This window comes from Neocloeon triangulifer, unplaced genomic scaffold (genome assembly GCF_031216515.1).
Source record: "Neocloeon triangulifer isolate White Clay Creek 2 clone unplaced genomic scaffold, ASM3121651v1 ptg000012l, whole genome shotgun sequence".
NCBI classification, from domain to species: domain Eukaryota; kingdom Metazoa; phylum Arthropoda; class Insecta; order Ephemeroptera; family Baetidae; genus Neocloeon; species Neocloeon triangulifer.
The window spans coordinates 9,855,071-9,879,279 of record NW_026775554.1 but is presented as its reverse complement, the minus strand read 5'-3'; the positions used below and the strand labels follow the sequence as shown (position 1 = coordinate 9,879,279).

Below are 24,209 nucleotides of genomic sequence, written 5' to 3'. Positions count from 1 at the left end.
TAGTAGAATAAAACACAACAGAAATAAGGAATAACATGGGTTTTTAATCCAGCAAAAATTAACAATTAAAAAAAATTACATTATTCCAATAAAAATAGACGTAGAAATTCATTTTAAAATGTTGCGATTAGGATGTAAATCAAAATTTTCGCACTCTGAACTTTCTATTTTGGTCTTTCCCCTCTAATAAATTAAATTTTTTCCTTTTTTTTTCAGGCCGTGATCAAAAAGACAAAAGTGACTTGCAAATGCCACGGAGTGTCCGGATCGTGCAGCTTAATCACGTGCTGGCATCAAATCGCCCCCTTCAGAGAAATAGGTAAGTGTTCTTTCTACTCTCATGTGTTCTCTTTCGAACTAAAAGATAGCAAGCCTTTGATGCCTTGCACAAATCTTTCAAAGTTGGAGAGCATGAAGAATTATAAAGCAATCGTGTGCATGTGCTTTGATAACTCGAGAGTGTCACAACGAAGAGAGAGGAATGTTAATGGCGAATACGGAAAATATAATTTATTTCATTTTCTACCGGCGAGTGAAACGCACCTGCCAGATGTAGAAATGAGATAATTACCTGCGTGATATGACGACGAGTGGCGTTTTGTAATTAAAAAAAGAAACAAAGATCTTATCGCGAACATAATATGTATAAAATGCAAAAGTGCATCTATATAAAATTATTAATAATTGAACTTGCGTCACTCGACTGCTGGCGGGATTTATTTTTATTATTAAAATCATATTTTGCAGGTTAAAAAATGCGGCAGTGCGCGCGAGTTGTTGCGCTGCAGGAAATAATGATCTCTCCCGCACGCGCATTTGCATATTCGGCCGTTATCGTTTGCTCAACTCTCGATATTAATTACCCGCTGGATTGATAATTACTTAGACCCGTGGGCCAAATCAAATAAATTTGTAAACTGAAACTACCGCGCGCAGTCAGCAGCAAGTTTCGCAACCGCCGCGATTAGTTTTTTTACGCAGACGCGAAATTTGATAGTATATCCAAATAATGGAAAGGCGCTCTTTGAAATCAATCTGGCTCAGGTGCGGAGTTTCATTTGACGAAAGTTAACCACAGGAATGAAATATGTTTTGGGGTCAATTTAATAAATTTTAATAGCTTGAACAAATTATTGCAAAAAACTGTGAGCTCATTTTTTTTGTGAGACCAAATTTAGGAGGTTTTGTCCTTAAAATTTATTTAGCAGAACGAGAATAAAAAATTTAAGATAAATTCATGTGATAAGCGTATTATGATTATTAAAAATTTCCTATCGTCAGGTATCAGGTTAATTAAATAAAAATCTTATAATTAAAATATTGAGAAACATGTTCATCCCTCACGGTCATGTGATTTGTGGCTGCGAAATATTGATAAATGTGATTCTGTAAGCTTGATTAATTAAACTAAAACTCGAGATTGCGATCATGCGAATCCTTCCTGAGCTTGGTGTCTGCCATGCTGACGTGATAAATGGGACGTCTATCAATAAAAGCCTGACTGAAGAGAGCTTGCAGATTTTGGAACCCCGGTGGTCCAGTTCGGAGAAAGCCCCAAATTGCCGAGGTGCTAATCTGCCCGAGCGCCACGCCTCCTCGGGTATCGCGTTTCAAATACAACACAGGTGCACTTTCGTGTAATTACGCCGGCAACAAAATAATCCATTCAACTTTCTATCTGAGCGCAGAATTTATAATATTAATTTAATCGGCGCGTTCGAGTGGTTGGGGCCTCGGAGCGGCTGGTAATTGATTTGCATCTGTCATTGATCGTTGGGAAACAGATTTGATTGAAAATTCGAGTAAGAGAGACCAATTCGATTTAATCTCTGCTTGCATGACAACCAACAGAAGATGAAATTTCACCAGCGGTAATTTATCATCTAATTATCTCCGCCACGGTGAACAAAGATTTTTATTAAATTTGACGTTTCCAATTGGATTTGCTGAGCTTTTGATCCAATTTGAGCGTAAATTGAATGATTGAGTACATTTCACAACTCAGTATCAAACATTCGTTTTATTTATATCTGAACAAGTCAAAATGCAATAGTCACCAAATTTACTAAAAGGGTCTAAAATATTATTTTGTAAATTCGTATAAAATGAATTCAAAGAATTCGTTGAAATTTACTGTCAATTCTATTCACTCACGGGAAAATTGTTGTTTTTTAATCTAATTACCCAATTTAAAATCATATAAACTTATAAACTGACGCATATATATTTCTATAAATAATATCTTGTAATGAAAGCGTTCAATTGCTTTTTAAAAATTGTGATAATTCACTAAATTGTTTCCCACACCGAGTTGCGGCTAAAAGGTCTCTGAGCTGCACTTGCGGCGCAAAAGCAGTCGTTTGTGGTTTTCAATAAATTGCTTGAATGGAGGTTGGGTCATGTGAAATGTCAGAAAAAGTTAATCTTGCTCGTCTCGCTCGCCTCCAAATGAAAAATATGCAAAACGAGTATGATGAATAATTTCCCAGTGTACGACTGTACGTACGCATGAGTGCGGTTTCGCTTCCCACTGCGTTCAGATGTGTCTGCTAAAAATTCATATGTTTTCAATTTAAAAACAATACCTTTCATGAAAATAAATAATGAGGTATCTCAACATTGAGCCGATGCAGAAAGATATCCAGCAAACAATAGACGAATAAAAAAGAAAATCGAGTGGCTATAGTTTTAATTTTTATTTTCCTGTTGCATCAAAGACATTTTCCTAGTTAAGTTTTGTGATCAATTTTTGTTTTGTTTTAATTTCATTTTGTTAAGGACATATTTTTATTGTCATTAATTGACGTTTTGCGAGACTAAATTTTAGAGTTTGAAGAAGTTTTTCATCTATAAAAAAAAACAGTTCTTCGTCCTGATTTTCTTCAGTTGTGGGTGCTGAAAACACCTTGGGGGTCTTTGCAGACTTATAAAATATTATGTTCGACATAATGTCGAGCAAAGCTGCTTATATGCTGCTGCTAAAAGCTTGTTGCCTACTTAGAGCGCGCGCTCGTCAAACTTGGGCCGTAAAAGCTCATTCGGGTGAATTCTCCTTGCGTGGTGCAAAATATTTATGAGCACCTCCTTTTCAGCCCCGGCACTTTTGCACCTCCGAAATGGGTGATGATAATATCGCACCGGTTGCTTCCTCCCACTCGAAATAAAAAGATGGAAAATGGAAAAGCATAGAGAGGAGAGCGCTCTTGAAATGATGGAAAATACACTTCCCGCGCGAGGCACAACACAGATGAAAAATATTTTGCCGAGAGTAAATAAAATTTGAGAAATGTGTAATTTATTTTATTTAAATTGGCAAAAATGAAAATTATTTATTATTAATTTTGTTTGAAACGCTGAAATTTCCATATAATTTATCGATCATTTTTTTATTTCTTAGATATCAATTTAGGCTTTTCCTCCAGCCTTTGTTCCTCATCAGTTTTTTAAGATTCATTTTGAAAATTACCGTATTTTTTTAACTTTTAAATATTAAATTTTAATTTATGGCAGAACACTGAAATGTCAGGAGAGTCTATGCAGTGTTTAGAATGTTAACAAGCGAACGAAATTATAAATTGAGTTTCCTTGAACAAACCCGATTTTGCTCCCACACAATTAACAAGCTAGGCCGCAACTCTAAATTAATGGCAGGCGGAACTCGCTTCATTTGCACATTAATTTGCGTATTAAATTGATACATCTCAAGCCCCGCAAATGATCAAGGCGATCCAGTAGAGCACTCTCTATTAATTTATTAAGGACCGGTGCGATAAAAATCAGCATTTAGAAGAAGGCGCCTGCCAGAATTAAAATGACATTAAAACGCTACTCTTATTATCGCTCCCACGCAGGCCATTCAAAAAGTTGATCTGGCATCAAGGAAGGATATCGAGTTCCATATGTTCATGCACGATTAAGCTGCGGATAATTTATACTTAGCTTTTAATTTGCATGCGCTCTCTCGACTAGCCTTTGTAAATCCGCGGAATAAATTACAGCGAGAGTGTGTCTCTGGTTTCCCATTAATTTTTTCTCTCTTTTCTCCTTTTGATGCAAATCAAGCAAACGACGAGTTTCCATATTCAGTCTTCCACGCCACAATAAATTTTATCAAATGGCTCTTACGGCTAAGTGAATTTGTCACAATTATTATTATCGTGCTACCGAGCAGCCACCAACCGCCAGCTTAACAAACCAATTCCATTTTCAACTTTAAAATGTCAGACAATGAATGAAAAAGTGGATTTAATCTTTCCGCACAGGGTCAACAGGGTGCTTGCTTCCTCTTAAGACAACAATTTGTTTTGTATTTTATTTTAAATTAAAAAGTTATTAACCCCATTTATATGAGTTATTAATTTATTTAACATTACAAATAAATTAAGAAATAATTAGCCAATGATTTAAAATTTTATCATATTTTTTTTTATCTGTTTTCATTTGGTGTTATCTAAAATCTCAATTTCATTGTTTCCCTTTTTAAATTAGATTTTTTTAATGTTTTTTATAACATTTTTTCAAACAATAAACATATAATCAACAATATAAATATACAAAAAATATTTTGTTATCTTTAAAGTTAATTTAAAATTCTACTTTTCTGACTTTTTTATCTGAAAACTTTCCTAAATTTTGTCTTTTTTTAATGAAGATTCTATTAGTTTTCTTTACACTTTTTTGTGTTTCACAGGCGACTACCTGAAAGACAAGTACGACGGAGCCACCGAGGTTCGGGTGAACAAACGTGGGCGTTTGCAGATCAAAGACTCAAGATATAACATGCCAACTGCAAATGATCTTGTCTACGTGTCCGAGTCACCCAACTATTGTGTCAAGAATCTGGCACTTGGATCCATGGGTATGTAAAAAGCACAAGTATATAAATTCATTTTTATATGGCATTGCCGTGAGGATGAAATCTGCCTAACTGCCACCTCAAAAGTGTTGGAGGAGAAAAATAATACTCTGCTGCGTACACTGGTCAGATTTAAATCTCATTGCATCATGCAGCCTATTGTATAGCTATTTACGGTATATGACAAGTAAAGAAGCAACATAACAGTTATATTAAAATTCTTCCATAAAATTTAATAATTCTTTATAAAAAATATTATTTTTAGTATTTAATAAAAAAATTGTTCTCATATTAATTAAAATTGTCATAAAGCATTAATTTTTATGGGTTGATAAACTCAATAGAGATAATTTTCCCCAGAATTTAGGTCATTTTTCAACATTTCGTAGCATTTTGAACAGTAAATTTTCGTTAAATTTGTTTGTATTTTACTCTTCTATGCGTCATATACTTCCAAAATGGCAAATTTTGAAAAATAAATTAGGGTTTTAAAAATTAATCCAATGAATTGAGATGAAATATTTGATTTTTGGCAAGGTAAAATTTAATATTTTTTTCTTATCACTAATAAAAATATAAATAAATGCTGTAATTTTCCTTCTTCTAAAGGGACTCACGGCCGAGTGTGTAATCGAACGTCGCACGGTCTGGACGGATGCAACCTGCTTTGCTGCGGTCGAGGCTACAACACCCAGAAGACCACCATCCGCGAGAGATGTGACTGCAAATTCCATTGGTGTTGCAGTGTTGAATGTCGCACTTGTACTCGCACGTTAGATATTCACACTTGCAAGTAAAAAGCGTTCTTTCTCTCCTCCGTACATCGTCCCACACAAGCATTTCCCTATCATCGTTTTTCACATTACATGTAATTGTAATTCTCTTTCAAACAATTGTATAATTTACTTGCTGGATAGGTTTTACGCGGTATTTGATAAAAAAAAACTTCTCAAGTGCTAATTGTGACCTGATTATCCGATGAAAGGTGTGAACTTCTCGATAATTGCTATAAAACCAACTAAAATTGGTAAAAGGATTCTTCACGTAGGTCGATGCATGCTGTAAAATGGAGACTTTTTTTATTTATGTACACTACTTGTCTTTTTCCATATCAATGTTTACGTGAGAATTTTACGTGGATTGCTCAGTGACAATGCATCATGTACTTAAAATGTCCAAAATCCGGAATTTTGATTCTCGATGGACATGGTAAAAACTATATTATGTACTATGTGGATGTGCTCTTTGTGTCATATATTTTGCATTCGTTTGATATATATTTATTACTGCACTCTACTTAAATGTGTAAATATTTTTCTTACTTATATACACACTAGCAGCGATTCTGAATGTGATCCCAGTACATAATGTAATAGTTTTTAAAGTTCTCTCTAAAACACTCAGAATTGCTAGAATACTGCCATGCCGGATGATTTAAGTATCACAACAAAATAAGGCCAGTTGTTTTCTTAAATCAGTTTATTTCCCATCACCTATTTATTCACTCATCACTGGAAGATATGAGCTATTTGATTTACTTTTATTTTTAACTTTTGTAAACCAAGATTTTATGAATGTGACTGCTTTTTTATTTTTATTGATGTTAGCACTAAATTATTATGATATCGAAACAATAACTGTAGAGAGAAAAGTAGTTACTTAAAAACTATCAATGTACGTAGAGCCATTATCACTTGAAGAAAACGATCAACTTGATGTGTATCCGTGTTTAAATAAATATAAATTCTTAAGTGGAAATGTCTTTGAATAATTATCACTTTTCATTATGCGGCAAGATCAAAGAATCGCTCTATCATGTCCTGCACCTGCTGAGGAGTGTATTTGATGTACTTCTCTTTGTTTTTGGTGAAAGGCAGATGGCTGTACCTGCGGAAAATATTGAAAAATTCAGAACACTTTAATTAAATCAGTTTTCGATCCTACTTGTTGTAAAACATTTTGTATTTGGGGACAATCAACTCAACATTATCTGCAATCAGAACTTGTCTGAGATCATCGTCTGGAATGGAGAAGCTCCTCTGCTGCTTGGACATTTCCTCCATGTCCTTGTTGAAACCCTAAAAATTTAGTCAAAACAAATTAAACTCAACATTGAAAAGCAATTCAAAGCCTTACAGCAAATTTTTCTTTAACGATGTTCCGGTCTTTGTCTCGCATTTTCCCGCCCATCTGGACCGCCATGGCTTCTTCTCCAATCGAAATGTGATTTACAACTCTCGACCAGCTTAAATAAGATGATTTTTAAGTAAGAGAATCGATTTAAGAAAACCAGTAAACTACCTATTGGCGTAGGCGGCTTTGTAGTCACTGATCATGTCATGATAGTTGTTTTCGAAATCAGGCACAGAATTTCTGACCAGCTCGAGCAGACCTGACCTGTGCAGGGCGCTAAGAACGTACTGGCTGTTGTTGAGCCGGAAAATAGAGCGAAGACCTGGATCAGAGTAAGCTTCACTTTTGCTCACCAGAGTGTGATTGAGCTGCGCAAGGACTTTTTCTAAAATGGAGAGGTGAAACAATTAAACAAAGAAAATTCGCTCCAAACTCATTCAAAATTAATGAAATTGAACTAAATGCATGGAATTTTTAAATATTTTTGTACTGATTTGAATATAATTGTTCTTTTTAAATCACATTACAAATTAATCTTACTTACTAATATAAATTCCAAGCAGGGTTCGGTTTTTATCAGCTCGACCAGGCGCAGTTGCAAGAGCGTGACTGTAGGCAGTTTCCTTCTCCAAAATGCCACCAATTGTGTCCGTGTAGTCTGTCAGCTGTTCCAGGAACATCAGGACATTGCTAGTCAACTCATGCACGGTGCCGTCGCTCGGCAGCTGAGAACTTGAATCTCCGTGGACATTTTCAGTAAACTCTTCCAACGCTTTGGCTCCCTGCAATTATCAATTTAAATTGAGAAATTTCCCTTTATAAAAGATTCCAAGCTCACAGTAGCGTGAAGGGTGTTAAGGATGGTAGTGAACTTTGAACGCACATTCAAATCACACCCTTCGAAGGTTTTCTCGAATTCAGGTCTCATGTTGAGCAGATTTTTCAATATGGGGTAAACGACCATGACGGCTCCAAAGTCTTTGCGGCTGATGCATCTCTTGGCCCTGGTGGCAATATTCTCACCATCTTGAACAACCATGTCCATGGCGTCTTGCATGATGGTCTCGAAGACCCTGGGATGGTGAGCCAAAGGAATTATGCCGGACATGAGCGACCTTTCGCTAAGCAGAAGCTTTTGAAGGGCCATCACACAGACCAAGTAGTTTTCCATCTCTTGCTCGTCCACCACATCCTCTCTCACCTCTGAAAAAGTCCCAAACATTTTACGTTGAAAATACAGATTTTCAAACAGTTTGTCCTTACCAAGATTTATTCCTGATCGCCGAGGTCCGAGTGAGAGTCCCGTCGACTGCTCTAGTGTCTGAGAGGCCTTCTGAAACATTTTGCTTGCTTTTTTTTCCAATGCCTGCTGCAGACGCCTTGATGCCCTCCGTCCTGGTGTATCGGCCGTTCGGTTTTGGAATTTCGGCCTCTGTAGTTTTGAAATTTTCATTAACACATATTTTTTCAAAACATCAAAAACAAACCGGAAGAGGTGAATAAGACTGCAAGCTTCCTCCGCTTGATGATCTCTGCTGCTCCTTCAACAGTTGAAGTGACCTGAGAATGACCTTTGCTCTGATTTCTGCATAAACTGGCATGAACTCGTCTTTATTGTTGACGAAAAGCCAATCGGCAATGCGAATCAGCTCAGAGGTTACTTCATCAGGAAGTTGATTGAGGGAGGTCAAAGGCACATCATCTAAAGATCCGTCTGAAAAAGAAAAGAAAATTCAAGCTCTCATTTTTTTAAATTTAATTTTCACCTTCGCCAGTCCCTACAAGATCTAATAGTACAATTGGAGGAACAGGTTTGCTATGTTTCTGCAAAAGTTCTTTGAATTCTCTATTCAAGGCATCACCACCAGTAGAAAATAAATCAGTCTGCAAATAGTTTTTTTTTATCAAAAATTAATTAATTCTATTTTTAAATTAATGAAAAGTAATAAGAAAACTTACAACATTTTGCAGTTCCACACTTTGAGGGTTGTTCTTCTGAAAATAATCTTGGGCGGACAGAAGTCGAGACATTGCTGCCAAAAATGGCTCAAGTTTGAAATCGCCGTCGTTGGCGGACCGAGGACCATCGCGAATCACAGCCTCCACTTCTTGGCTCACGCTGTAATAGCTGATCACGCTGTCTAAAATGACCAAAGTCTTTTCAATATCTGGAATAAAAATAATGTCATAAAGGGAAGGTGATTTCCCTAACAAGAACAGACTTTCTTGTTGGCGCTGCAAATTTCCCGTTTCATTGTAAACAGGCAAAATTGTCTCTTCCAATCTTGCCAGTCGATCCTCAAAAGAGGACAGAATGTTGACCATCCCATTTGTGATCTTATTGCTGTTGTTGACCTTTTCTTTGAGAGTTTTCAAGTTGATCAATTCCTAAATGTGTATCAAATGAGTAATCTTCCTATCAACGAACTGTAAATAAATTTACCTGCTCCAATTTTCTCTGCACTTTAATCTTCTGTTCCGTTGGGTCCATCATCTTAGTTTAAAAGTATTTCTGCTAAAAGTAAAATTTAACAAATTTAGCGTTGGAATCAAAAAGAGCTTTAAAAAAATTTCTGTCAAAAAGCGACATCAAGAGCAAAACACAGTTCAGCGAGTGGGCGTTCGTGAAAATGTGGGCGTGGAGGAGGAAGTTGAAGGAATAAGGAGGGAGAAAAGTATGAGAAATTTAATGAATTTACCTCAGAAGCTACACAAATGAGCTGAGCTCTAGCTTTTGAAATTTTTGACAAAATGCAAATCATAAATCATATATGCTTTTGCCTCGAAACCGACAAATCATACAAAGGACAATAAAAGATAAAATATGTGAGGTAAATTTAGTAATTAATTAATATTTTTTTAAATACTTGGTTTCGTAAATAGGGTTTTAGTTAGAAAATTAAAAATTTAAATCACAGTTTTTGTAAGATTTTATTACAAGACGACATCATTTTTACAGTGTGTGTATAATGCAGAATGAAAATGAGAACTATATGTGCGCGAAATTCTATTATACATCAATGGGGGACGATTCTGGCTTATGCAATTATGACTTTGGAATTACAAGTCGGATGAATTGTTTAGTAGTAGTGCAGGGGGGCGGCATAGGGGTAGCCGTGGTGGGCGTAGGGGGCCAGAATGGGGGCGGCGTGCACCAAGGGGGCGGCCTTGATGATGGGGGCGACCTTGACGACGGGGGCAGGGTGGACGGCGGGGCCGGTCCTGGTCACGTGGGCGTTGAAGCCGTTGATGGAGTCGGCGGTGTAGTCGACGGTGCGGATGGTGCCGTCGGGCTCCACCAGCGAGTACTGTCCCTTGACAACGTCACCGTCGCGGGTCTCGGACTGGCTCTTCTGGTCTCCGGTGTGGGGGTCGTTGACTCCGTAGTTGAAAGAGTACTTGGGGTAGGCGTAGTTGGAGGCCAGGACGGGGGCCACCACGGGGACGAGGGGGCCAGCGCTGGCAACGGCAACAAGGGCGGCGCCCAGGGCGAAGAACTGAAGTAAACATAAAAATTATTTTTAATTAAAAATTTATTGAGATTTCAATGGCATTAAATAAAGTTTATTTATTAGCAAAATCAAGAATAACTCAGTATAAAATAAAATTGAAATTAAAAACGAAAACATTCTTGACATGAAAATGTGTAGAGATAAATTTAAAAATTATAATCATGGCAAACTTAAACTCTCTGCAATCAAATTGGAACTATTTATTAAATTTTAATTAAAAAAAAAATTTAATTTAGAAAAAAATAACAAAATCATTTGCTGCAAAGATAAATTACATTTATGAAAGCAGCATAAATTTATGTTTTTTTTGCAAGTTTTTTTTTTTTAATATAAGTACTCAAAATTAAATGAGGTTAAAGATTTTAAGTTTCACTAATTGCAACACGTACAAGGAAAGCCGACCACAGTTCAAGTGACAATAAAGGAATGCGTTCACGCATGACTTCCTAACTACAAATTACTCTTTAAAGCACACGTTGTTGCTATTAAGCAAAGGTGAGACAATTTATTGGTACTGTTATTTTCTTTTTGCGAAACGCATTTCGGTTATTTACGACTGATTGTGAATTGCAAGAGAAATCATTTTTTTGTTGAGGGTAAATGATAAACTGGTGATTAAGTGGAAGTGCACTATACTACGCCAAGAGATATTGAAGGCAATAAAATAAATAAAAGTGATATCGCTCTTTTTGGGCAATTTGTTGTGATTACATTTCAAAAACTGCTCTCAGAACTGCTTCTCAGAAGAATAGAACATGCGTGAAACAAAACAAAATAAGAGATTTTGCTTGGAGCAGCAGCAAATTTCGATAATTATAACATATTTAGGACAAATTAATATTAGTATTTTTTTAATGGTTTACAAAATAAAATATCGAAAATAATTCTTATCGTTCTTGGTATCTTTTAAAAAAATTGTTTCATTTTAAATAATTTATAATATAGATACCTATACTTTCGATAAAATAATTAAATATTGATAATTGAAGGACTTCCCATCTCCGAGTAACGTTAAAGAAAGAAATTGAAAGATGAATGAATAAATTTTAGAATTTGTACATAATAATTTAGATAGAACGTTCAAAAAACTTTTACAATATCTTTAAAAAATATTAAAAATTTGAGCTTTTTTTGCTAGTTTGATCAGATTAAGGATTATTTTTAGGATTGTTTCTGTTCCGACTAAGTAGTAAAATAAATTGCTGCAAAAGTTTAAAGTAACTCACGGTAGCGGCGTGCATGGTTGACGAGGTTGTTTGGATGCGTTCCTTGAGGAATGATGCTTCGGACTGAGAGTCAAAGGCTTATATAGAGCCACCAGCTCGGCTCGACCGCAGCAGTTTCAAAAGCCGCCCCACCCGCCCTTCAGAGTAAATTACACACCAAACCCACCCACCACGAGAGCTTCCAAACTCTATCGGGCACCACCACTACTAATCATAAGAGTAATTAGTGCCATTGGACGGCAATTGTGTTCCGATGCTCTTTTTCCATTCGTCACGCCGAGGAAAGAAAATAAAATGTTGCTCTTGAAAAGCAGGGAGGGGACTTCTTTTTATATTTCGCTTCCTCGTTTCATTTCAGCTCTTTTATTTTTATTGTAAACTTTATTTGTATATGGCGGGCAATCGGCTAAGTTGCAAAAGAAAGAGTTTACGTGCTCTGCTACGCTCCGCACAACTGCCTCTTATAAGGTCACTGTGCTTCTTGCTGCTATACGTGAAAAAGAGAAATATCCACTTTTGGTTTTTCTCGACCGCTTCAATTCGATTTCCTTTTCATTCAGCTTCCACTGCAAGGCCAGACGTCTGTTGTTCTCACCCATCATCATCCTATTCTGAATTTTCTTTTGTTAAATTTTTGTAGCTAATTTTCCTCACAAAAATTAACTTCAGATTGTGACAAAACGGTCAAAAAATTGACCATAGGTTTGAAAAAGAAATCAATTAAAAAAATGTATATTCAAATATTATTTTTAGCCAGATTAAATAATTAAATTATGATTTTTTTATGTTTTTCATGTTTCATAAAATGGTTTATTAAAACTGTAAGAAAAACGAGGTAGGTGTTTTTTATAACAAAAATCAAATTTAATATTAATTAACAATAATGCAATGGATTTCGTGCTCACCTCGCTTCAATAGCATTTGAAATTTTAGGCTAGGTATCGGGCATCATTCATGTAGAAAAATTTTTGACCATTAAAAATAATTGAGGGTATGTTGAAATCACCTGGTGTTGGCAGACGATCGATTTCTAAGCCAGCCTATCCGTATATATTGTACCTGTAATTGCAATTACTGTGGTTGTAATTTCAAATACAATTCTTTCTGGTGGTAAAGATGGTTTATTTGGAGAGTCCGACCCGCAGAAGTAAAACCAGACTATTGGTGCAATTGTGCTAAAATAGATTTCAATTTATTATATTTGCAACGATCGCTAGTCATGACCCAGTGCGACTGTTCAAGGTTTGCACTCGTTTTTGTTACAAAGTCAATCGACCAAAGGGGAATAAATTGCTTTAAATAGAATAAAAGCTTACATTGCTTTTGTCATTCGCGCGGAACAGAAACAATTTTGCCGGCGAACTCGCCTTTTTGGCCGTGAAATTCCTAAAAAGCACTGACAATTCTAGCCAAAATGATATATTTTTTTAACCTGGTAAGTTAATGACTTTCACTGATTATGCAGAACAATATAAACAAAAAATTAATTCAAGAGTTATTATATACTAAAAAAATTATAGATTGAAAATTTTGAATGAAATTACAAAGGCAGAGCGTAGCAAACATATTGTTAAAAAAAGTCGTTGGCCGAATAAGTAGTTACTTTCAAGGGTGTGATCTTCAATTTATTTGAGGAAAGCCAACGACCGCTTTGTGTGATGAAGAGAAAATAATAATACGGCGTGCCGAGCACGTCTTCAAGCAACGACTCATCTCCACAATTGTGGACAACAACAATCGAGAAAAAACTTGGAGTGCGTCGTTTCGGAAGCGAAAAGTGGCGTGGAGAAAAATGCAAGTCAATGGCACCAAGGTCGGCCGAATAAAAGTGCATTTAATAACATTCCAGTCGACGGCGCCCGATTATATTGAAAGAGAAAGTTACATAAGAGACCCTTACAGCTCGCGCCAGTTTTTACACATTCGAGGCGAGATTGTCACGCTCCAACGAAAATACCGGCGCTTTTTTCCCCATAGAACACTTACGGGGAATTATGTATATCATCCCGATAGCACTTCCTAATTCATTTCCATATATTCAAGCTGCATATTATTGCGACTGCGATAATCCTATGTTGAGTAAAAAGTCAGGAGCGCCTTATTAAGGAGCGATTTTGCGTCAGGGTGTGTGATTTTTATGGGGAATTATAACATATAGCGCACGTTGCTAAATAATCCTAGTCAATTGGAAAATACTGTTGTTGTGAGAAGTTGCTAAATAAGCTTTGACTTATCATTAAAATACCGTTAAACCAACCTGCAGACATGAAATTTAATTGCTATATAAAAAGAAATGAGAAACACGCACTGATTCAACTATATGGATGATGAAAAATTTTATTTTCCTCTAATGTTTTATTTAATAACAACTCAACAAATAAACTTTACATTGGTAATTAAAATTTTTAACATGTAAAATTTATTTTTTATATAAGATGAAGATATTTAACTAAAATTAAACTAAAAATTTAGTGATTATTATTATTGTTTGTTGTGTTTATAAAAATTTGTTTACAAGATAATTACTATAATTTAATTTAAACATTGTTTCCAAAAAATAATGGGGGACATTCAATACAGATACAGATATCCTCACCGGCTAGCTTATAATTCTTATAACAACATGGTTACCCGGGAGTCACACACTAGTGAATGTCCCTCAATATAAATGAGCTGTTGACCAAATTAATTTAATATTCTACATATAATGAATTTTAGTGATCACCTCAATTATAACTATTATTTCAATAAAAAGGAATTTACTTTAGGCCAAAATAATTAAAATTCATTTTTTTTTACTCAACTAACCGAAGAGGTCGTTAGAAATAAAATGATTTGTGCGGCTGAGATGAAAATTTATCAAAATGTGACCGCTTATGGGCTTAAATTTAATTCGTCCCTGTCCTTGCATGACTGCGGCTTTTTTGATAGCAATATAATTATTGACGCAGAATCGTGCGGTGGGCTAATCAGGAAATTGATTCCAATGGAATCTGCGAGCGGGTGTGTGCGAAGTACGTTTTGTGCAGATTTTTTTCAGATGTGTTGTTTGCTTCCGGCGATGCATTATTTTATATTATATATTTGTGTTTCAGCGATCGAGTGCTGTCACGCGCAATTCATAGCACGCCGTGCAATTTCCACGCTGTCGTGATCCACAAATATTAATTCAAGTTCGCAGGCAATTTGAACAAAATAAAAACGTGGAGAGAAACATGATACGCAACTCCCACGGGCTTTGGTGATTTATTTCTCATGCCGCTCGTCTTCGAATAGCCTTGGAAATCACTTTGCAAAATTCGCAATTTGCGTCAAATGAATTATGAGCAGACAAATCAAATGTATTTTTTTTTCAAAATTTATCAATTGTTTTGGTTAAATGCATGTATTTCTATAAAGCAATAATTCAATTGCTCTCTCTAATGGGTGAAACATTTCTGTTGTGGAAATAAAAACTCTTAGCAACCATTTTTTAAATTATACCCATTTTTCTACAAAACGGAAACGAAGGAAGTAGCACTTTCTTGCAGAGGTGGCATTTTTCTTGATCACTAGACAAATATGCAGCGTGAGAATAAGTATTTGACGAAGGAGTTTCAAAGAGTCACGAACAATGGCGAGCGTTGGTTTTGTTCCGACGCTTTGCACGGTTAAATTCGTTGGCTTCCATGTTCCAGAAACCGGGAAAAAGTTCATTTTAATTCGAAATGCGTGGAAATTTTTGACCATTTTCCTGCACTTGATCACGCTCGTTTTGATCGCGAGTCGTTTAATCAGCGACAAACCATTTCGGTATCAAACGCTGGCCGAAGTGCTTTTCCTCGTGTCCGTCAGCGTGACTGCCCTGCACCGCAGAATCTATTTTTGGAGGAATGAGGATGGTCTAGCCAATCTTTTGAAAATGATGGAAAGCAAGTGGTTTTGGTTATTATACACAAAATAATATCTTTATATACCGTCCGCGTAGTGCTTTATTGGGGTATACGCATGTCATTTCCAGACTCATTTTATGTAGCGCAACATTGAATTAAATTTAATTTAATATAAAAATGCACCTTACATGCACCTGGAATTGGAAATTCGTGAGAAGTTTTGTTAATTAATCCGTTTAAATTTAATTATTTTACGCAGTGATATAGTAAAAATACTAACTAAGTACTGCTGCTCCTTGTACTGTTGTTAAAAAGACAATAATGTATATATATATATATATATATATATATATATATATATATATATATATATATATATATATATATATATATATATATATATATATATATATATATATATATATATTTAATTTCGAGTAAAAATTTGAACCTCAATTTTTTTAATAAGTTAATGAATACTTGGAATATTTAAATATTATAGCGGAGCCTAAGATTGAAAATAGCGAGCTGGACGTTGAAGGATTACTGGTGAGGAAAGAAACTGCACTGAAAGTCAGCAGGTACAATTGGACTTTTTGCACACTGCGGACCGCCTTATACGTGTTGAGCTTTCTGCTGCCATTCATCATCCTGTAAGTTTATTTACATTTTTGTAGTAATATTTATTCTAGAATTTATAAATTCAAAATCAAATCATTTATTTTAATAATTTTTCCTATAGCACTGACAACGCTCCTACTATGGGAGGACGCCTCACATTATTCAAAATGTGGTGGTTCGATCGCGTGCAAATTAATTCTCTGGAGTACGTTATTATCATGATATTCCAGAGTAAGATTAGAAATATTAATTTTCACATATTATACATATCATAATTTCCTTTAAAAAGGCACCATCACCGCCCTCAACGTGCTGAGCATGTCCTCCGTGGACGCCTTTATCAACGGCGTGATCATTTCTCTCTCCGAGCGAGTCAAATTTCTTGAGCAAATCGCATCTCGTGCATTGGCACCGTCTTCAAACGATAGTAATGGGCAGGTGACCCGCGATTTCAGAAACTGGGTCAGATATTACAACCATCTGGACGACTGTGTCAACGAGGCCAATGCATTTATCGGACCAATTGTGATGGCGCCAAATATTCTGGGAGTAGCTTGCTTTTTGCTCTATGGCTATAAATTAATATTGGTACGATGAAATTTACAACATATCGTTGAAATTTATTAAAATTGAAGTGAAATAGACGAAGGATTCCGCTCTAATTTACACCTTGATTTTGCTCCTGATGCAGTTATTCGGTTTCCACAATGCTGGGCAGCAATTCATCGACTCGGTAGGCAAAATCAAAATTTGTTTAACCTATCTTATTTTTCCATAAGTCTGAAAAACTGATTCGCACTGTGACCATAATGCCATTAACGAGCAACGCAGGAATGGTTCCTGGAACATACAAATCGACCTTGATGGTTTTGTCGAATGTGTGCTTGAACAGTGTGTCGCTGATGGGCTTCACTGGAAACGGATACTTCAGGATTTCACGCGAATTCGTTACCCTGGTAAGATTTTTACAAGCGCAGTGCAGCTGGCAATAGAAATTCGTGATTTCCAAAAAGGTGCTCTTCGGCTCCGTTGGCTACCTGCTAGTCATCACGCAGTTTTAACAAACGCCCGCAGCGGATACAAAGATCAAGGCTAATTCCCATATATTCTGACGATTAGTAAATGTACAAGTGTAGTAAAATATTGTTTTTTTATAATTCATTAAATTATTTAAAGTTGTATGATTATCAATTTTTTTCAATAACTTGAATTTGCATTAACAGTTAACAATTTAAGCTAAAAATTTAGTTGCAAATTAAGTTTAATTTATATTTTATGGAATAACTTTGTGGAATAATAAAAAATAACTCTTATTCAGGAGTAAATTGTTTTATTATAAAAGAAGCGATGAAACAAAGCTTGAAAAAATATGAAAAGTAGATGATTTAAATATATGATGAAAATCTAGAGAACAAATGAAACATGCGATCACTGCCTGAACGAAGATTCTTCTTCTCCTCCGAAGCCGGCGGAAAAGTAGTTCTTGTGCACTGCTGGGGCGAGCTGCTTTTTCGTCGGCGCCGGGTGCTTGTTGACGCCCGTCTTGTGCACGGTGGCGTGGAAGCCGGTCTTGGGGTCAGCCTCGTAGTGAACGGTGCGCAGGGAGCCGTCCGGCTCCACCAGGCTGTACAGACCCTTGACCACGCCACCCTCGCGGTGCTCCCACTGCTTCTTGAGGTCGCCAGTGTGAGGGTCGCTCACCGTGTATTCGAACTTGTAGGATGGCTTGTGGTAGTCCTGTTTAAAAAAATTGTTAGTTACTGAAAAGTAACAAATAACCCACCCAATAATAACAATACAACAAATTAAAAATGCCGATCAAAAGAGTGAGCAGAGGTAGCATAGTTTTATAATAATTAAATATTTTTACAACAGTTTTGAGATATTTTACTATGAAGAAAAAAATTATCCAGTGTGTGCTTTGAAAACAATATAGATAAAAAAAATATATATAAAATTTAGTAAAATTCAATCATTTGAAAATTTAAAATAAAATGTATGAAATGAATGGAACATTATTTTTATTTAATTGAATTGATCGCTGTTTTAAAATGTTGGTCACAATCTTTTTGGTGCAAGCTGCATTATTAATTGAAATGTATTAAAGAAATTATAAAATGTAGCCCCTGCAATTTTGATAAGTATGCAAGGCAGAGTTGCATTAGTGTTGCACGGGGGTGTCTACTTCACAGGAGGATTTTTGGATTGCGAACGGGAGAGGGAAAATCAGCTGTTGTTGTTGACAGTGAGCAGGAGCAAAGTTGGTCAGTTGCTTCGTTGCTTGTTTTCTGCGTTATTTCCATTTACATGCCAAATAATTTCGGTTTTTGAAATCGTGACTCAAGATTATTAATTGAAAAATTAGTGATTTCAACGATAGCCCAGACTGTGATCAACTTAGGATAGTCAAAAGTGGTGAATTTAAAAAGTGAATACTTACGTCCTCGACGGCGTGCTGCGCAGACAGGGCTTCTTGGCCTTTCTTGATGGAGCCCAAACCTGAGTCACCACCTTCCTGACCGTCCTTCTTTTGGTATCTGCCGAAGCTCGGAGGGTAAGCGTGAGTAGCGGCGACCGCCAGCACGAGGAATACGACCTGCGAGGAAGAGCACAGCAATGTAAGTACCTTCATCCTTTTTTTTTAAATTGACAGCAAAATGTTGAATTCGTATTCAAGCTTATATGATTATAATTATAGCAATCAAACTGAATTCAATTTGGTTGTTTTTTAAGAAAATTTTAAAAATATAAGCATAAAATCTATTTTTTTGTTATATTTTTCAAATGGAAATTCAAATTTTATTGAAATTAAAAAAAAAATTTCTTTACAAAATCTTATCAACTATCTGTTTTTGAAAAAAAAAATCTTATTTGCGTACCTGCATTTGCTGAGATGTGCTCATGTTTGCTGCATAAACGATGTGTGTTGTGAAGGTCAGGGACAAGCGTGGCTCCATTTATACCCGGCCGGACAATATTATCGGTGGCAGGGAAAGCTGTTTAGACCGCTTTCTTTTTCATCCGTCGCATCTCCGCTAATCGGGTCCAGTTTGACCGGTGCAATATTGAGCATGCCTTTAATTTCAATGCCGATTGCATTTTTCAGCGGAATAATTTTCTAAACGCTTCGTCTGCGGTTCTTGAACTTGCAGCCTCTGCTCTCGCACAAACATCCAAGGGTACCTGATGGGCTGAAACCAGTTTCACTGATGACTTGCCAAGTTACTCAAATCCTATTCATGCTCGATGGAGTCCAACGCTCTTAGACTGATTGTTTACTTTTTATAGTTTCTGCAAATGTTGCCCAAGTCCTACAATGTTGTTTATATATTGTCTCGTTCCAATTGCTTGTACTTCCATAGCATAGAGCAATATTTTATGGCGATTTCATCAAGCTAAAAATGTCTATTAGACAATTAAAAAATTACTTCTTGCTCTGAAATCATTTTGAAATTGGATATTTTATGCCATCATAGACTGGCATAGAAATTGAAGCATATTATAAATCCTACTTACAATTAGGTAATCTTCAGAAAAAGTATAATTTTGATTTAATGCAAAATTACATTATCAATGCAGTCATTTTATTGTATTAATGAATGTTTTTCTTTATTCAAATTATGACTCAAAATGTTTTTCATCCAAAATTTCAGTTTATTTATGCACAGTTTTTATAGCGGTGGAATAATATAATTAAATTTTTATTTCAAGCTTTGGTTTACGTTATTTATTAAAAAGATGCAGTAAAATCCCAAAAAATATAATGTAAAAAAAACATAGGAGATGCTGGGGTTTGAACCCAGGACTTTCTGCATGCCAATTAGTGATATCTGTGTCGGAGAGCTGTTAATTAAATTACGTGGTAAAAGAAAGAGATAATAATTAATTGATTTACCAATTTGATTTGGAATTAAATGAAATATTAAAAAATATTCTATTAATTTAACACAGAAATTGAAGGTCTTAAATATTTAAATTGGTAACTTGTGACTAATCGCCTTTACGTTACCAGACGCGAGATATTTGAGACAAAACCTAATTTAATTATTTCCCTTTTGAGTTCTTTCTTTGGGTTTTAAATTCTCAAAAAATTCCCGATGTTGCTTGTTTGCTTCATAAATGTATTTAAAATATTTTCACAATTTTTGTCCGTATAAATTTCATTTAATCATTTATTTATATAAAGGCAAGAAAATATTAAGAACGGCAGAAAAATGAAATTCTAAATTAATTAAATTTATGTAAGTGTAGTGATACTGATTATTATAATAATACGGTTAATCCAATATCCAATGCTTTCTTGTGTAGAGAAAATTGTAAATTTCCAGTCGCGGGTGTATTTTACTATAATTACTCCAATTTCATCTGGATTCTACAATTGGTACGATAGAAATATTTATTTGCCTGGGAACTATGCTCAACGCAATACACCATATCGCTGCCATTTGCCTACGCTCAAGTCAACTTTCCCTCGCACAAACTCTTTTCAGTCTCCATTAATATTTTTGCCGCACATAGCGGCTCGGATTTTTTACTCTAGAGATAAAAATATTTAAAAAAAAATATCTTAAAAAACTCTTAAATGTTAATTCAGCTTTGAAAACTTCTACAGAATTTTTGCATAATTAATTTAGTCTAAACTTTCCTTGTTTTCAGCAGCGAAAGCAAATTAATAAGAAAGTAGCCATAATCTTGTATTCGTAAATTGAAGCATAAATCATTGGAAAGATGCCAATGATGGAGGATCTTCTCAATTCCATCTGGAGCGACACTTTTTTTTTAAGCGCACATTCACGCATTCATTGCTGCTTACTTTCTTCGTCGCTCAAAAGACAGGAAGATTTGGTTGTAAGAAATGAACGACCACTTTCTAACACACTTTATAAGTAGAAGTGTTTTTTGATATATTTCAAGTCAATAAAAGATTCATGCGGGACATCCAGATTATTTATTATATTCTTGTCTTATCCACTTTTTATTTATAACGCCAAAAATATCTTTCAAATTTTTTTTTTACGAATTTTTAAGTATATAGAGCAAGAGGAAGAATTATTCAATTATCGGAAGGGTTTTCAAATATTATTTGCAAGCAAAAAGTGCTCTACAAACATGACATGTGCGGATATTGAAATTGTGACACAAAAAGTGAAAGGATTATCAAACTTTCCATCGCAATCGGTGATGCATGAAAACACATTCATCTCGTCGTGTGGATATGAAAAGGTCCGGTCAACAGTAAAATATTCAAATCGGCGGAAGAGGAACTAAATATGCGGGAAATTGGGCAGGAAAGAAAGATATTGATCCGGCCGGCGCTAATGACGCCGTAAAATAAAACATATCGCGAGCGCACCGGAACAGATAAAAAACGCGCAGGTAATAATTCCCTCTCACAGTGAAAACTCTCTCTGTGCGTGAATTCTTTATGAGCAAACACTAAACTTTAGTGGAGTAGAGCAATTATCCTTCTTTCGCCGAACATATAAAGTATATCGATCTCATAGAAAGTGCTGTTCATTTATAATATACGTAGAAGAGTCAATTTTTTTATTGCCATACCCGCATATCCTTTTATCACAAATCTTTGGGAGTCGGAGAGATTTGCCAACATCATTTATATTTTCGGCTAGGCATTCTAATAAACTAAAATCATAAATTAATTTGCTCAAAAATATTTTATTTAGATGATATTATTTCAAGATCAAATTTAAATTCAGTCCTGAAATTTAATTTCAATCATTATGGAAATGAAACAAAACTTTTAAAAAATATACCATTTATTAAAAAAAAAAACATCACACTTATAACAGTTTTAACATTGCACAGTCGGACAGTCATTTTTCAGTTTCCGCATAAAAAATGCCGACTTGCATTTAACACACATTTTACAAAATTTTAGCTGCTTTACTTCTCCTCGCAGTGGAGAATGCGCACGATGGGTGGGTGATCTGCTACGTATTTACACTATAAATGACGAGTAGGATTCAAATTTGCACGGAGGCGGGATGTATGTGGAAAGAATTTGGGCCTTTAATTAGTAGTGGTGGCCGTAGTTCTGGGGGTGGTGCGACTTTCCGGCCTTGTGCACGACGGCGTTGAATCCGTTGTGCTTGTCGGCGGTGTACTTGACGGTGCGGATGGTGCCGTCAGGGTCGTGGACCGTGTACTCGCCCTTGACCACGTCGCCGTCGCGGGTCTCCCACTGGTTCTTGAAGTCGCCGGTGTGCGGGTCGTGCACGGCGTAGTCAAACTGGTACTTGGGATAAGCCTGCGGGAAAGCATAATTGACAATAAGTAAGAGATAGACTTTCGTCTCTGATAATCCAAAAGGTTCGAACAAAAAATTCAATGTTCAGTATTTCATACAATTTTAAATAATTTCTCTAATTTTGGTATTTTGCAAAGGAATATAGAAAAATTATTTTTTTTAATATAAATAATTTTTTTTTTTGTGGTTTGGAATTATTCTGATTGACTATATTTTAGTTAGTTTTACTATATTTTACAATCAAATTTGGTTAAGTGCGTATGTAATTAATGTGGTTAAATTCTTACATAGTAGTCATAGAGTTCCTTGTGTCCATGATCTTCATGACCTCCATAATGCTGAGGGTAGGCAGCGGCCAAAGCCACAAATGCACTGACAAAGGCGAGGATCTGGGGGAAAGAATAAACGAAAAAATTAATTACGGAAATTAAACAAAAAATTATAAAAATTTTAGGTTTTAGTCGGAATCTAAATCTTCAATGCGCACATTTTTTTTATTGAAACAAAAATTTAGCATAATATTCAAAATACTAAAAACTAAATGTAATAATTAAAATTAATTTAATGGCAACGATTTTTCATTAAAATTATTATCCTTAAATGAATATCAATAAAAAAAATGATAAAAACGCAATAATTTATATATATTATGAACTTGAATGAATAAACTCAGATTTGGGTTGCAAAATATTATTTTTAAAAAACCTTTAGAATAATTTTAAATCAAAACATTTATGTTCTTTACCTGATAGGCTCTCATCTTGCTCTGAATTGGTGGTTGGTGTACTGAGAGGTAGATGTACGAATTGAGTATGTCCATAACAGTGGCAGTGAGATGCTTATATATGGAGCACTCTCGTTGCCGGTGCCTGGAAGTACCACTGGAAGGGGCTGGTGTTATGGTGATCATCTTTCTCTCTCCCGCATTCGATGCTGCTTCGGAGGCAGAGAGAGAAAGATGCTAATAACCTCGAATTAACGTGCGAGTGTATGGCATGATTATGCTCGCCTATTATCAGCCGAGCGAGCGAGCCACTTTCAGACACGCGCTTGCATAATCTTCTCCCCGCGCCTTGCCAATGTACCGGAACAAGACGCAGATGAGGTGCTGCTGCGTAAACTAATTTCCTCCTCTGGACAGCAGCGATTTGGCTGCCCACGGTGCATAATAATCTTCATCTCGCTCCAACGAGGAATCGCCGGATCATTATTTCTACTTTTACTTCCCAGTCTGAGAATAGGAATAAATTTCATACGTTTGATTTTTAATATCAATGTGCTTGAAAGAAGTCAGGAAATGTTAAGTATTGCTTTTACTGATACAAAAAGCTTAATCTTCATCCTATTTGCTCAAAATTTTGTTGAATTCATCTTGTTTTAGAATAAAACTGAGTTACTCTGTCAAGTTCCAAAAAATAGCGTTAAAATTAAAAATTAAATTGACAATTATACAGTTAAAATATGTGTTGAATAAAAAAAAATTACAAAAATTTGTTAAATTTAATTTTTACAGAGATAACCAAATTTATGTATCTTCTTATGAATTTGTTGATAAACTTTTTTAATTTTAATATAGGTGAACATTATTAATATTATCGTTCAATCAAAACTGAAAATTTAAAACGCAAATCTGCAATGTAAAATTATGTTATAATTTATTATAGTACATTTTTTGAAAAAAAAATCTCTCTCTTTGTTATTATTTTGCCCATGATCACTACA

General features: G+C 35.3%; 5 protein-coding genes across 6 annotated transcripts in view; 1 reads left to right on the top strand and 4 right to left on the bottom strand.

Moving 5' to 3' along the window:
- LOC132197192 (protein Wnt-5a-like) overlaps positions 1-6,606 on the top strand; it is a 103,947-nt gene extending 97,341 nt beyond the window's left edge. For both annotated transcript variants that reach the window (XM_059620305.1, XM_059620304.1), the window contains exons 6-8: positions 217-319; positions 4,691-4,858; positions 5,465-6,606. In XM_059620305.1, coding sequence (XP_059476288.1) covers positions 217-319; positions 4,691-4,858; positions 5,465-5,652 — 459 coding nt within the window. In that variant the 3' untranslated portion in view covers positions 5,653-6,606. The remainder of the gene's footprint in view (positions 1-216; positions 320-4,690; positions 4,859-5,464) is intronic.
- Positions 5,769-9,607, bottom strand: LOC132197191 (exocyst complex component 7). Its single transcript, XM_059620303.1, has 12 exons — positions 9,432-9,607; positions 9,211-9,376; positions 8,948-9,156; positions 8,755-8,872; positions 8,476-8,702; positions 8,252-8,420; positions 7,827-8,191; positions 7,533-7,770; positions 7,157-7,373; positions 6,992-7,100; positions 6,800-6,933; positions 5,769-6,742 (listed from the first exon to the last, which is right to left on the bottom strand). Exons 1-12 carry the CDS (start codon positions 9,480-9,482, stop codon positions 6,640-6,642), a joined length of 2,106 nt encoding a protein of 701 aa, XP_059476286.1. The 5' UTR covers positions 9,483-9,607; the 3' UTR covers positions 5,769-6,639.
- A 293-nt stretch (positions 9,608-9,900) lies between these two features.
- On the bottom strand, positions 9,901-11,840 carry LOC132198153 (cuticle protein 19-like). Its single transcript, XM_059621983.1, has 2 exons — positions 11,727-11,840; positions 9,901-10,485 (listed from the first exon to the last, which is right to left on the bottom strand). The coding sequence occupies exons 1-2, from the start codon at positions 11,739-11,741 to the stop codon at positions 10,069-10,071; spliced, it is 432 nt and encodes a 143-aa protein (XP_059477966.1). The 5' UTR covers positions 11,742-11,840; the 3' UTR covers positions 9,901-10,068.
- A 5,687-nt stretch (positions 11,841-17,527) lies between these two features.
- LOC132198150 (cuticle protein 19-like) lies at positions 17,528-19,253 on the bottom strand. Its single transcript, XM_059621979.1, has 3 exons — positions 19,099-19,253; positions 18,660-18,815; positions 17,528-17,956 (listed from the first exon to the last, which is right to left on the bottom strand). Exons 1-3 carry the CDS (start codon positions 19,174-19,176, stop codon positions 17,648-17,650), a joined length of 543 nt encoding a protein of 180 aa, XP_059477962.1. The 5' UTR covers positions 19,177-19,253; the 3' UTR covers positions 17,528-17,647.
- A 2,741-nt stretch (positions 19,254-21,994) lies between these two features.
- LOC132198154 (cuticle protein 19-like) lies at positions 21,995-23,341 on the bottom strand. The gene is made up of 3 exons (XM_059621984.1): positions 23,233-23,341; positions 22,775-22,876; positions 21,995-22,487 (listed from the first exon to the last, which is right to left on the bottom strand). Exons 1-3 carry the CDS (start codon positions 23,305-23,307, stop codon positions 22,254-22,256), a joined length of 411 nt encoding a protein of 136 aa, XP_059477967.1. The 5' UTR covers positions 23,308-23,341; the 3' UTR covers positions 21,995-22,253.
- Between the last annotated feature and the right edge of the window lie 868 nt (positions 23,342-24,209).